Source organism: Ambystoma mexicanum, chromosome 8 (genome assembly GCF_040938575.1).
Source record: "Ambystoma mexicanum isolate Mex_15411 chromosome 8, UKY_AmexF1_1, whole genome shotgun sequence".
In the NCBI taxonomy this organism is placed as follows: Eukaryota; Metazoa; Chordata; class Amphibia; order Caudata; family Ambystomatidae; genus Ambystoma; species Ambystoma mexicanum.
This window is the reverse complement of record NC_090929.1, coordinates 1,530,426,427-1,530,441,952: the sequence shown is the minus strand read 5'-3', so window position 1 is coordinate 1,530,441,952 and position 15,526 is coordinate 1,530,426,427. Positions and strand designations below refer to the sequence as shown.

Sequence of the window (15,526 nt, the reverse complement as noted above, 5' to 3'; positions counted from 1 at the left end):
ATTATTTATATACTGGAGAAATCTGCTGGAGTTCCCTATTCTAACACTCAATGGAAGATGCACAATGGGGTTTGTTCCACTAATTACATAATGAAACAAAATATTAATCTGATGAAGAGGAATGTCTTTCTCAGATCCCAGAGGAATGACCAGTCCCTCAAAAGCAAATTTGAGCATGGTATCCCTGAACCTGGGGGACACGACAAGAAAGGTATCTTTTTCATGGAAAATGCAATGGTTATTTTATATAGCACTGACATAACCGCAAGTGGGAAAGAGGCATTCATTTATTGGTGCCCACCCAGTCCATTGCACAGTTCAGGAACTGACACACTCACGTTGATTCTGTGGCCCTTAGAGGTGGCCAAAACCCATGATCATGTGTTTTTGAATTTGACTTGGAATTTACCATCTGAGCTGAGTTCAAGTCTCAGTGAATACATGTGGGTCGCTAAATCGGCAAAGTGTCTCTCTAACCAGGAGACCTGAACTCAGCTATGCATCATGTCTGAAGGGGACAGGACTGAGCACTATTAGAATAACCACATCTCAAGCTGGAGACTTGAACTCAGCTATGCATCAACTTCGAAAAGTACAGGACTGAGCACTATTAGAGTAATCACACCTTGAGCTGGAGACTTGAACTCAGCTATGCATCAACTCCGGAAGGGACAGGACTGAGCACTATTAGAGTAACCACATTACGAGCTGGAGACTTGAACTCAGCTATGCATCAAGTCCGAAAGGGACAGGACTGAGCACTATTAGAGTAACCACATATCAAGCTGAAGACTTGAACTCAGCTATGCATCAAGTCCGAAAGGGACAGGACTAAGCACTATTAGAGTAACCACATATCAGGCTGGAGACTTGAACTCAGCTGTGCATAAGGTCCGAAAGGGACAGAACTGAGCACTATTAGAACACCCACATCTCGAGCTGCTCAGCTGTGCATCAACTCCGAAAGGGACAGGACTGAGCACTATTAGAGTAACAACTTTTTGAGCTGGCAACAGCGTTCACATATTCCACGTGGACAAAATACTTGTGGCAGGAGGATAGTACACTTAACCACCAACATATTTGCTGTCCAAGACCCCATCTCATCAGTAATGAACATTAGTGTCTAATAAGTCCAGCATTGACAAAGACCGATAATAGGTCAAAACACATGTTGGTACTTGGGCTTGTGATTTTGTAACCCACACGTATATTTTGGATTGTGGAATAAACAGCTCAACTCAATTTAGTGTTTCATCTACTTTCATTAAGCAGAAATTACCAGGACTGCTAACTCACATCTGTATTCAATCACAATTCACAGCTGACACGCTATTACCAGACAGGGACATGCACATGGATTGAGGTGTAGCATTCATTCATGTTATAAGTCCATAGGCTGTGGGGAAGCGTATGTACAACCAGTCAAGCAGCAGTCCACTCAACAGCCCCTTTATTTGCAAAGTGCAGCTGAACAGAGTTTGCCCTCCATGATTTTATGTTGGTTTAATTTGATTTGGAAAGTCTGGAGAAAAAAAAAAGTGTATAATGTGCTCATGGCCACTCTTTGCAGAACGTTCTTTCTCTCTCATTAAGCAGATGTTCTCCTTGTAGAATGTCTGATATTATACAAGAGAAGTCAGAGCATGTATATACAAGTTGCAATGTTAAAAGCGTGAATCGCTAAAGGCGAGCTCAGCTTGGAGATCTGCTCATTGTGTCAAACACGCACAAAGCGTTTGTATTTGTGTGAATTTGTGAATTCTTTTGTCACGCTAGGGTGACACTCGGATGCAGGGAGAGACAAGGCATTAGTCGCACTTACCGCTGCATGCAGCTTTTGTAAAAGCATTCACGTGTCATTAGCAAAACCCTTTCCTGAAATGTTGTTATAAGAGATACTTTGTGCCAACTATATTTTATTTTAATATTCTGAGGGCTTGATTCCTATGCCCATCTGTCAATTGCGCATTGTGATTGTTGCCCATATTACACTTTCATGTGCACATTTCAGGGGCACAATGAATTGTTCCTTGATGCTACACTTGAAGTTGTCACAGCCTAGAAGCCAATGTGGGAAATATCCATGAACCTTTTGTGGATTCCATTTTTTATGATACAAAAATATCAATATCGGAACCACATGTGTTATCATTACAGTATTTATTGAAAAAAATGCTTACATTTTCCAAATGTAGTGCATTCTTTTTTATTAGTACCAATTATTAGTGTAAATTGGTTATCTCTCTGCATATATAAAAGGTAAAATATGTGTGTTTGTGGCAGGATTTGTGACAAATACACAGTGTCTCAGGGTCGGATGGGCCCGTGGCTGGACCGAAATCGTCCCTGGGGAGTGGGGGCCAGTTTCTGGCCACTCCTGGGCCGGTTTTGAAATACACAGATATTAATGATACATATGGTGATCCATTCTTGGATGAAATGGATATCACATCAGTGAAATCGCAACCCTATTTTTCATAGTGTACTTAGGAACAATGCTATTTGATGCCACTTTCTGTTTTGTCAAGGGGTGAAAGATTATGTTTCATAGCTTCACGGGTTGTCATTTTGGGGTGGGGTCAAATGACATCACTTCTGGTGCTGTCATCAGAGGTCAGGGTTGTGAGGTGAGGGGTGGGCCACTTTTTTTGAGACAAGTGGTGGTCCACTTTTTTTTGGGTGTCCGGGCCTATTTCATGTCCCTGTCCCACCCTGCAGTGTATACAATTCCACAGAATTTCACCAATCTGCACCACATTTTCCACAGTAACCTGTTAGGACCCTCCAGATATTATTGGCTACATAACATTTCAACACCCCACCCCTTTCCCTGGATTTTAACACAAGTCATTTGTTTGTGGGTTTGTGGCTTGGTGAAGAGTTTTTCCCTATACAATTCCACACTGGTTCACCAGTCTACACCAAATATTGTATAGTTAACTGTCAGGACCCTCCTAACATTACTAGCTACATGACATTTGGAGACCCCACCCCTTTACCCGGATTTCAGCACCTTCAAACATGAGACGGTTGCCTGAAATCAGCGAAACATCAATGTGGTCATAGAAGAACTGGTCCCGACATGAGGAAATACAAAATTTGAGGTCCAGGCCCTAGGATGCACTGTTGTATTTGTATTTGCATTTATAAGGCGTAGAAGCCTGCAGGCATCAGGGTGCCAAAGAAACCCAACACAAGGGCAGGATGAGAAACGACAGAGATAAGAGGCAGGCCTAATATCAACCGAGAAGCTCATTCAAACAGGCTAGTCTTCAGCCCCTTGCTGAATTTGAGTAAATGTATTTCTAAACGCAGTTCCTTAGGCAAATGATTTCAAAAAGTGACAGTACTGACATTAATGGTTTCCAAAATATTTGCACCTCAGTGCACTGCAGTGAACTGCACCATGCTAGGGTGAGGCGACAGGTGGGGAGAGAACAACGAAGGTCCTAGTCTACAGCAGCACACCAACTCTCGCCTGCCCTCAACGTCTGCTCCGGAGTATGTCAGCCAGCCACACGTGCCCATTCTCAGTGCACTTTACTTCAGGGTGCAACGCACATCAAGGGATAAGCGAAACGGAACAGGGGCCTACAGGATCAGTGTTATCATGTTGGCTATAGAACCCGTTCGGTGAACGGGTACTTCTGCTAGTGAAAATAAAAATAAAACCGTGCATTACCAGAAGAAAAATACAAGTTCACTACCCCACCATTCAGCTATAACGTAATAGCATTCATACAGAGTTTTAAGACAAACCTCTAAGTAATTCAACATTCTCATTAGAGAAAAGATTTTAGACTGATAATCTGCCTTCCAAATAGTTAGCCACACGTCTCTGCCAGCTACCCCATTGAAATTTGACTTTTCCAGTGGGCAATACAAAAACAAATGTCCACAGGTCTAAATTTAACTGATAGATCGACTTCCAGGTTGGCAGATTTCGCAATTAAGATCTTCAAGAAGCAGCTTTTTCCAATGACCTAAGATTGTGTTAATTGTCAACATGTTAAACAATATTTCGTAAAGGTGTGCTTTGTGCTCCTACAGCTTAGATTGGCCAGATAGCCATCAAAAGGAAGCATGCATTGCCAGGCTTAAGTGTTGCTTAAATTGTGATATTTTTCTTTTAAAGCTATATTTTTGGCTAAGTCAACAAAGCTCAGTTGTGTCACAGGAGCGCAAGTACAAGTACACCTTTATGGATGTCAATATCCATATTCCATAAACAGGGTTCTTGCCTGAATACACATCTGTTTCATCACCAATGGAAACCGGCATCTGTAAACATGTCTTCACGCAATAATCCTGCCATCACCAATCCACAACAAAGATGCTGCTCCAAATGCAGCCTATAACATCATATTAAATTATTAAATGTTTCCAATCTTCATTGGCATCATCTGTTTGGAGTAAATTTAACGCTGTCACGCAACCAAAATTTTGCAAAACTGAAGAAAAAAAAACGTTTCGTTGTCAAGTTGACAGCAGGCATGCAAGATAATTAAAATTTCGAAGCTCAAGGCATGATTGCTCAGAAATGAAATGGTAAGAACCAAATGAGTTGCAAAATAACATTTTTTTTGGCAAATAGAATCACTCAGAAATTATGAAACTGCTGCTCTTATATTTTACAAAATATTTGTAAAATTGCAAAACTTTAAGACAAGCAACACAATCAAACCATTATTATCTTTAGCACTCAATGTCAATTGTTTATTTTGGGTTATGTGCAAATCGCCCTTTGGAATCTGTTTTACTCTCTATAGCAAAAAAAAAAGGAAACATGCAAATAACATTGCCATGTTAGTTTAACAGGTTTATGGGTAGACTCAGAATGGCAAAGCACCATTCACATTCTCTTTCTCCCGACATTACCTATCTGCTTTATAAAAAGGCTATTCAATCAATGTACAGTGGCGTCATACCTTGGTATTATTTCCAACCCACCAGAAGTAAGTGAGTGTTCCTGAATGAGTAGGCCACACCACAGCTGTGATGTTGATTTCCTTGCTTTTGATGGCAACAAATGGCACGTTTAAATGCACATGCTCGACTGGACCTAATAGAGAAGAAAGAAACGTGTCATAGTTTCAATGTGGTTGGTAAACTGACATTTCTATAGATTTTTTTATAGAAGAAATTATTCAACATTGGAAAACATGCACGTATAGTGGTGAATACAAAACGAAATCAAGCGTTCAGTTATAAGCACTGATGATAGACTATTTTCCAAACATTAAAGTGAATGATTTCTTTGATATCTAATTGACTAATATTCAGTTACACCTTTTAAATCATTGGAATAATGCAGATCAGCAACTCTGCATTTCAAATGAGCAACCCTACAGTATGGGTGATGTCGTATTGCCTCTCTCTTCTTCTACAGGTTACCAAGTTTGATATGTTAATGGTGCAGAATGATGGAAATCAAACCTAGGGAAATTGTCATGAAGTGTGTCCGAACATAGGGTAGATCCATTAGGTGTTTAATGATTCATCAAGCCGTTTAAAAATAAGGTCACATATTTCTTGCTGACGATTTCAGTGTTGTGCTTGTGTTAATTCATGGCAAATGGCAGTACTACTTCATGACTCATTTTCCTAACAAATCGTGTTTTAATCAAAATCATGAAGGTTCCACATCGCGCTGTGATCACTTGTTACTTTAATTAAATCTTATGGCTTTAGTAAATCAAAGGCACAGCCTAATAATATACTAAAATGTGTTAAATTGCTACTTGACCCTAACTCTATCTGAACTGCTGGCTCAAATCAACCTTGGTAGGGAGATGTTTTGCATACCTGAAGTTCCAAAGATGCACTTTGCAATCACTGGTAAGTGGCATAATGTCCTCTAATCTTCTATTTAACACATTGCCAAACAAATCAAAAACAGCCTGACATTTTATTTTATTCCCATAAGGAACTTGTCAATCCTACTGTAGTCTCTGTGTCTCTTCTCCCTTCCCTGACCCTCTGCACTTCTCTTGCCTCTCACTTATTTACTAAAACTCAGGGCATCCTGTCCTCTCCCTCCTCTACACCACACCCTCCGTCACTAGCTCTCAGGCCTCCCTTGGCACCCCCCCCCTTCCCTCCTACTCTCCTTTTCTCTCCCATATCACCTGATGAGGTTTCTAGACAAGTCTGCTCTTTGAAAGTCTCATTCAAACAGGTGGTCCCTTGCTCCTCCAGAACTATCAATGACAACATTGTCTCCCTTGCTTCAGCCTTGGCTGATTTCTGCAATCACTCCTTTGCCACTGGATTCTTCCCATCACTTCTCAAGCACTCCCTTGTGAACCCTCTCCTCATAAAGTGTTCTGCCGACCCTTCCTGTCCAGCTAACTACTGCCCTATCTCCATTACCCTCTTCCTGGGCAGACTCTTGGAGAAGCTGACCCTCTCCCAGATTATCCACCACACTGATCTGTTGGTTGCTCCATCACCACCAGTATGGTTTCAGAGCTGCCAGATGCATGGAAACTGCACTCCTGAACTCCTCTGAAGACATTCTCTCCAATCTCGATTCCAACTCTCTTTTTGTTCTCATTCTTCTTCACCTTCCCTCTGCCTTTGATATGGTCAATCATGCCACCCTGATAAATCAGCTCTGTGATACCCTTGGCATCACAGACCTGGCTCTGAATGGGCTGACCTCGTTCCTCACTGAATGACATTCCCAGGTAACACTTTGCCTTTTCTCTCCTACATCTCACTCTCCACCTCCAGGCTCTATTCTCTCACCTTGGCTTTTCAACATCTACCTAGCCCCCATCAGACTTGATGTCTGCCTTTTCTCCTGACTTCCGGAATTATGCGGAGGACACACAACTCTCCTTCAAGCATCCTTCCTCCTCCTCCTCTTCCTGTCTCATCCCTGACTGCCTGTCTGCTATTCAGGCATGCTGCTCTGCTAACGGTATCTTCCTTAATGCCAGTAAGACTGAGATCCTTCTCATTGGGACTCCAGCACCCTCCTTGCCTCCTACACGCTGGCCATCCCCAATGGGCCCTCTCCTCTCACTCTCCTGTGAATCAGAAAACCTTAGTGTTACATTGGACTCCGCTCTCTCCTTCTCTCCTCACATCACTGACCTTCCCAATAAGGCCCACTTTCAGCTTCACCTCCTCAGAGGCATTGGCCCTTTCCTCATCTTCTCCCAGAAACTCAATGGGGGTCATTACGAGTTTGGAGGTAGCCACGGTGCTATTAGTGCCATGGCTGCCTCCAAAGTCGTGTCCGAGTCCGGGTTCCTTGAATGGGGACTTACCAGGTCATTCCAACCTTGGAGGACCCATTAGAAATACCCATCCCCATTCCCATTCGAGCCCCCATAGGGCTCAATGGGAATGGGGAGGGAGCTAATAACGGGCCCGTTACTTACAGGCCCATTATTAGCTCCCTGGTCCCTTAACGCGGCTGGTTTTACCAGCCGGCCTTAGTGGGACCCGCTAAGGCACCTCGTAATGTGGCGGTAAGGGGTTAACAGCACCGGCATCCTTACCGGCACCGTTAACCCCTTACTGCCAGCCTCGTAATGAGGCCCTATGTCTCCAGAGCTCTAGTCCTCTCTAAGCTGGACTACTTTAACATCCTCTTCCTCAACCTACCTAACTCCCCCCTCTGCATCATCCACAAAGATTTCTGTGGCCTGGAACCCAGCTACATCAAACTCTATCTCCCAAAATACCCCACTGCTAAAGCCCTTGGGTCTTTCAGCTCCAACTCTCTGCAGATCATGTGCTTCTCCAAGCTGAAAGTGGAGGGTGATCCCTCTCCTCTGCAGGTGCCTCCCACTGGAATGGCCTCCCTTCCCCTCTCAGACATGAGTTACATCTCCTTATGTTCCAGAAGCTTCTCAACACCCTCATTTTCTCTTCCTCCTTCTCTCTTCCCCTCCCCTGGTAATGCTCCTCCTCTGCCTCTTCAGTGGCTGCCTGGTTCCTTCAGATTCTTACATGACACCAAGCCCTGCCCTACCAGTCTACCCCTGCACTTTGTCCCCTCTGACACCCCACCCTGCAGACAGGCACTTGCCCTTCTGGGCTCCCGTCGCCTACACTATCCTGGTTGGGCTTGCACCACCTGAGCCTTTCCAGCCGTGTTCCTCACACATAGAACGTGGACCTTACACCCCTGCACTCTTTTCTCCAGAATTTCACAAGGCCTATTCACAAGGTCACAAGGCCTAGTAGGCGCATTTTTGTCATCACTGCCCCGCTGTGTCTTGTTGTGCCTTGAAACACATTGTGTATAGGTGCATTATAAAAACCCAATAAAAAAAATAACTGTTCCATTTAGATTTTGAAGATACAAGAATTTCTTTGTGTGCATCTATCTAAATTGCATTTCAATTAACTCCCATATTAATTAAATACCTCTATTTCATCTCTATGCAGATATGTATTTTCATCTGAAAATAAGCTAATGGCATATACATACAAATTAAATGTGATATGTTGTGGAGTAAATTTACCAGCCCTAACAGAAATCCACTTCACCACAAACCGCATTTCAACATTTGACCCAAATGTTGAAATGCGGTATGTTGTGTTCTCTTTGGCACATGTGTGGAGAGCTTTGAACACTGCCACCCCAGCGAATGGCTGCATTTGTTTTGCTTCAAATCAAGCACAAGGAAAATGACCTGCATTCAAGACAACGTTGCAATTTGTTCCTCCTTTCATTTTAAACACCACAACATTTTGCTCCATTAAACAAAGCCCTGCTTTGTATTTCCTCTGATTATCATGAAGTAAGGCAATACCTTCAAGAAAGGCATTGTTTTCGCTGAGAAAGTACATGCAGAGCAAGAATTCTGTTTTCAGTCAACACAGCTATGATTTCCTTTTGAGATAGACCAGCACACTTAAATTACTGCAAAGGAAAGCAATAGTGCAGCCCCCTCTCTTGTCTCGTGTCAATTACAAAGAAACTCTTTGCAGCATCTCTTTGTGTCCATGAACCTACATTCTAATGAAAAAGCCCTCCAGAAGATGAATCAAAAAGAAACTGTGTGTGGCAGAATCCGCATTTGTAACTTGGCATAAAAAAGAAAAATGAACCCACGTGTAAAACGGTGCATTGGAGAATGCTGTTTGAAAGTGAAATGCAATTACAGCCTGTGCGCACACAGAAATGGGATTGAATATGTGGAAATGGGGGTTTGCTATAAAAACGTGTATGATATTTATTCCCAAAAAGACTTGGGGCCTCATTACGAGAGTGACAGAATGGGTTAATGGGTGCCGCAAAATGATGCGGACCCATTAACACCATTCCACCACATTACGAGGTCCCCTCGCGGGACCCGCTCTGCACATCTGGTTTTACCGTTTTACCAGATGTGAAGAGCGGGTCCCGCGAGGGGAAGAGGGAGCTAACCACGGGCCGATCGTAATCGGCCCGTGGTTAGCTCCCTCCCCATTCCCATTCAGCCCCTATAGCCCTATAGGGGCTGAAATGGGAATGGGGAAGGTCCGGGCCTGGGTTCCTGGAGGGAGGAATTACCGGGCCCTCCAAACTCGGAATGGCCCAGTAATTCCCCATTCTGGGAACCCAGAGCTGGACCCGATTTTGGCGACAGCCATGTCACTAATAGCGGCATGGCTACTGCCAAATTCGTAATGAGGCCCTTGGTTTCTGTTGAAAGAAAGAAAACAAAAAATGAAACCAGCAGAACAGGTTTTTGGCCCAGGCATTTACTTCAAAGGTGCCCTGCCTCCCATGGGAAAAGAATTACCCCCACAGGTGAACCAGTCCTGTGGGATGTATTTACCCATGCATCCGAGCCCTACCTCAAAACTGTGCAGTACTGACATGGAAAACATCATGATGGCCAGAGCTTCCCAGAAAATGCACAGGGAAATGCATGAAGAATAGGCTGCCACTCATTTTTGCCGATGTTATGGGCACAGAAGGACACTGCCTAAAACCACCATTGGACTACCCACACAGTAGTCTGAAACCATTGGGAATGGCAATGCTGATTGCCAAAAGCAAACCCATAACTGTTGGGAATTCATTTTCTTAAATCCCAAAAAGGGGTGCAGTACCAGTACTCACCACTATCCAAAAGCCGGCGTTTTAAAACCACCAGATTTTGTAGAAAACTGAATAAATGAACCCAAAGCAAGCCAAAGAAAGACTTACTGAGAGGTGGATCCAATGTAAAGTTATATTCTGAAGTGACTTGAAGTTTTATAACAAGACTGGCTGAACTGGGGATTTCAGCAGTTTAAGTAAATTTGGACTGAAAGACATTAAAAATCTCAAGGTTTAAGAGAAATGAGTGACCTACTTTGAGTGTCACATCGGTTGCAATTGTTTAAATGTCATAGTTTTGAACTTAGAATCAGCATTCTAGCTGCATATGTAAAAAAATTGTCTTGACTTAAACTGGGAAACAAAAAGTGACATTTTATCTGAAACCTGGCTTAAGGAACTGAATTCTGCCTGGCAACTAACCCCATCAGGAGTGAAACTTGAGTCACAGCTGTGTTCCCAGGCCTAGCTGCCCTTTTGCTGCTCACACCAAAAGGGATATGACACTTCCCTGATTGAATTACCTGGGCTCTGCAGGAAATTGAACAAAGCCCTGTCCTGACTCAGGCAAATGTTTTATTGGCGGGAGTCGTAAATGGAGCTTCCTCTTGGCAGAAGCTGGGAGTGGCAGGGTCTCTGAGCTTGGCAGAAACTGGAAAGACTGGTTTCTGTACCATGTGACCTGAAAAGACACACCTCTATAGCCAGAATATGGTTTTAGAAAAAGATGAATAACTCATAGAGCGGACATGTGAAAATTGTATAAATGACACCATAATTCTTGTGATTTTTCTGCCCACATTTTAAGAGGTTTTTAGAACCGGTGGCATGTTCAGGGGGGTTTTAGCGGAAAAGAGGATATTACTCAAAATGTGTGCATGTGAAAAATCTGACACTTCATCAATTAATGTCCATACTCCTTGCGCACATGTGTGTAAATTTGGGGTAATGTCCGGAATTGCAAACCAGTTAAAAAGTGCAAAATATTGCCATTTCTGAATGCAAGCTCCCAGGAAGAGCAGAGTTTGAACAGGGTATATCTCCTGTGATATGTGATGTGTGCATGTAATTTTAAACCAATGTTTACCTGTGCAAATATGTCTTTTGTTATCATATATAGAATGTGTGCAATTTGACTGGGGAGTGTCCTCTCTGCAAGCCATAAAATGACATCGCTCTGACTCACACTTCCTTCCCCAATCAAATGAGAAAGGGAAGTTTGACCAATTAGAAGCTGAGAGAGAGGTAGGGTCAGTGATGCTAGAACACACCCACATTCTAAACACATAAAAGCAGACAGTCAGGACAGATAGGGGCTTTTCAAATCCATTTGCAGCTGGAAGCCCTGCCGGGAAAATCCATACTTTACCTCCATCAATCTCCAGAGAAAGCTGTGCAGAAAGATCCAGACTTTAAATCCCTCAATCTTCAGAATCCAGAGAGAGAGCAGACCCAGATCACTGTGAAGTGCAGAGACCAGAGTCCAGTCCTAAACCTGACCAGATCCGTGGCAAGGCATATTTCTGATATATTGTGAGTACCTAGAAAACTGTGCAGAACCAATCTCTTAGTTAAAATAATATAATTCAATCCTATTTTAATCTAAGTAGAACTGTCTCTTAACTGTCACCTGTCATTTGTAAAGCTGTCACCTGTCATTTTCTAGTTGCAAGCTGCACTTGTCTTTTTGAACTTTAAAATTTCAAATCTGAAAAACGACCTTTATTTAATCGCTCATATCTCCGCAACCGTTTGTGCTAGAGACTTGCAGTAACTTTCCCCTGAAAGCTGAGAATTGTGGCTTTCCTATGAACCTAGAACCGCATTCCTATAGTTTTGCCGTAATCGTGAAAAACGCACTCGCGAATTTTGCCGCGATTTGCAAATTTCTCCACGTGTGAAAACAGAAGCTGCTTGCCTTTCATTTGCCAAAAATTCGTTTAACCTGCTAGTTACTCCTAGATCCTTGCTAAAGTGAGCCTGGACTAATATTAACTTGATTTCACTCACCCTGAACCTCCTAGAGGGAATTAAAAGCATTTTAGTATATTTTTTTCTTCATTGCCAGCACATATCAAAGCATTTTGCCTGTGTTTTCAACTTCTGTAGTCTAAGTTGCTGGGTGAACTGAATTACATTTGAATTGCATTTCGGAGAATTGTGTGCCTTCCTTCCATTTCCCTGCATTGCATAAAAGGGGGGGGTGAATTGTCCAGGAAAGTGATTACATTGTTTTTGCTGAAATCCTATCAAATTATTTTCTGTACTGCATTTCATTCCACATTGCATTCATTTGAAACCATAAAAGTATTGTTGCTATCTTATCCATTTCATGTCAACTCCTTAGTGATTATAAAGAAGTGTGCTAGTGCCAGATTCTCCGTTGTTAATCTTTATCATATCAGATTAAGTGTGATATCCAATTATTAATTTATTATAAAGCGTGATATAATATATATTGTTTAAATTATCAAATAAACCTTTTAACTTGCAAAACAGAACTACTTCTTGGCTCAGTGGGGTCAGGGGGATTCCAAGGGAGGGGTGTTATATAGGGGTAGTCATCCAGAACGCATGAACTGGACATAAAGTTATATCAATAAGGGTTTTCATTCAGTATTATAGACTAGGCGTTGACTTAGCTGTAGTGTTGAATTGAATCCTCTTACAAATTGGGGGCTCGGGCCGGACGTTTGGGTTAGATTTACCATTTGTGCAGATTAATACAGCGTGCCAGCTGACCAGATACACATATCCAGTCGGATCACCACGCTGCATTACGCTGTGAAGCATTCCTCAAAAGGGACACTCCAAGAAAAGTTCTGTTCTGCAAAAATAAAATACAAACTTCTGTAAGTCAGGACAGAGACCAATCTCTAGAATGACGACCTTGGTAGATATGAAAATAGCCAGAGAGCACTTCTTACATAAACTATTTGTGAGAGGTGAATGGGCTGAGCAGGGCCAGGATGCCTGGTTGCAGGCCATCACGCGACAGGCCACTGAAACAGGGTCAGACTTATGGAGAGATCAGGGTCCATTACATGTGGCCCTGAGTGAACTATATATGGCTCCTAAGGCCAAAGATGAACACGACAAGATTGTTAGGATAGCGGCATATTTATATTTATATATGGGAGCCATACAGAATAAATGTGCTGAAGGCCATGATTTGGCAAAAAGGCAACAGATGGCGTTAGAGAAGGCCCAATCTGATCTGGAATATTCTGAGCAAAGGCTGCACAGAAGCCAGGAGTCAGAAAATGAGACCAGACAGTACATCACTAAAATAAAGGAGGATATGGATGTGCTGCAAAAGGAAAAGTCAGAACAGGATACCAGATTTCTGGCCTTGCAGAAGGAACACCAAGAAGGTTTGGACTCCCTACTGCAAAGCCAGAAAAAGCTGGAGCAACAACTGGACTTTAACGGGGCATGTGCTGAGCAGGTAGTCACCCTGCAAGGCCACCTAGATAGGGAAAAGGCAGAAAGCAATAAACTGATTCTGAAAGACCTGGATACCCAGGCAGAGTTTGATGAAGAGCGCCGGAAAGCTGGTGCCCTTCAAAGGCAGAGGGATGACCTGGCAGCACAGATGCAGGCTCTTACTCAGGAAAGGGACACCTTAGGCCAGGAAGTCTGCCAGTTAAAAAGAAAAACGGAAGAAAATCACTTGGCCCTCCAGGGGCTGGGTGATCTCCAAAAAGAGCATGCAAACTTGTTAGAGCACACCAGAAGGGTGGAAGATGCTCTGGCAAGAAAGGAGCAGGCCAGTAGGGATGGGAATCAGGAGGTAACCCTCCTGCAGCAAAGACTGGCCCAGTGCTCCAGGACCAATCAGGAAGCACAGAGGGAAAATGAGGCCCTCTGTCAACACAATGATAGGCTCCAACAACAGGTAGCGATGCAGGAGAGACTGATAGAGTCTAGTAAGGCCTTGACTGAGGAACTGAAAGCACAAATGCAGGCTCTTGCATTGCAACAGGGAGCAGGGGCGGATAGAGATGAGGTCCGCTGGGAAAGAGAGACTCCTGACCAGAACCTCAGGAGCCCTAACACCAGGGGCCTTCATCTCTCCCAGTCCCTGGACTCTACCACCCCCATGTCCCCTGGTGCACATGAGCACAGGGCCACAGGGATGGCAGATTACTATCCAGCTAAAAGTATGGGGCTCATAGGCCAGTACCACTCAGGAATGGAGGGGTGGGCATCCGGGTATGGGCACCCAAGTACAGTACAGTTCAATGGGGAACCCCAGGAGAGTAGGCCCATTAAGGGCATCCTGAAAACCTCTGCCCAGTTAGGTCAGTGGAGGGGGTACCCATCAAATCCTGGCAGCAAGGAGGAATCTGAAGACTCCTCTGAACTGCGCAGGACACAGGAGACCAGGTCCCCACATTCTGCCAGCCATTCCCAGGCTCGCAGAATCCGGGAAAACCTGGAAGAACAGACGGGAACCTCTGGGAGCAGTGCCTCTGAGTCCGAGGACGAATGGACAAGGGTTACCCGAACCAAAAAGGCCAATAAGGCAAAAAGGGCCTTGCTTAAGGACCCCTTAAAGCAGATTAAGGCGATCAGGAGCGTCATCACGCCTTACCATAAGAACGCTAAGTATTCTGTTTGGGAGCACTTAGAGTTGTTTGAGCAAATGATGGAGACTTTCCATTTGAAGGACAGCCAAAGCTGTATTCAATATGTAAAGTGGACCTTCTCCCCGGAATACTCCAGTTTCTTTGCGGGGCTGGAGGACCAAAATCATTTAAGATGGTCCGCCTATAAGGCGGCCATCTTGAAACATTTTTCTGTTCACAGAAATCCTCAAGAGGCTCGCAAGGCAGCCTACAATTTGCAATGTGGGGAGGATCAGGCCCCACAAGAATTTGTGCAGGAGTTAAAGCGTGCTTTTGCACAGACCACAAGAAGGGTGCGCACGGATAGCAGGGAATTTATTAATACGTTTTTCCATGCCTTGCCCAAATATATCATGACCCAGCTCGTGAGGGATTTTCACGAGAAAAGATCTTTAGACTGGGTCATTGAACAGGCTACCCGGAACTATGAGGTGCAGAAACCGATAGATAGCAAAAGTAATGCCCAGAAAAACCCCAAAGCCAACAGCACCCCTGCTGCTGCCAAGGTGGCAGAGGTAAAGGTCACCCCCGCTTTGGATTTGGAGATGGGGGGGCCTAAAAACCTACCTGCACCTAATAATGCTAGGCCCAGGAGGTCCTCGGGTCAGTCACAGACAGGGAGCCAAGGAGGCAGCCCCACAAATGGGGTCCCTCGCTCTCCTGATTATGTAAGTCCCCGTTACAAGGGAAATCGACCCATCCTGGGTTATGTGTGGACTCCTCCAGCCCAAGGGGGGGGATCCAGCCAAGCACCTAACCCAGGGAACTTCCCTCCAAACTTCCCACAGGAGGGCAGAAATTTACCAAACTCTGGGCAGAACTTTTTCCCCAGATATCCACC

The 15,526-nt window shown here is 44.0% G+C and overlaps 1 protein-coding gene across 1 annotated transcript in view; it reads right to left on the bottom strand.

Annotated features, from left to right (window-relative positions):
• SORCS3 (sortilin related VPS10 domain containing receptor 3) overlaps window positions 1-15,526 on the bottom strand; it is a 3,021,596-nt gene that overhangs the window by 244,934 nt on the left and 2,761,136 nt on the right. The window contains exon 20 of the mRNA XM_069611752.1: window positions 4,932-5,065. Within this exon, the coding sequence (XP_069467853.1) occupies window positions 4,932-5,065 (134 nt within the window). The remainder of the gene's footprint in view (window positions 1-4,931; window positions 5,066-15,526) is intronic.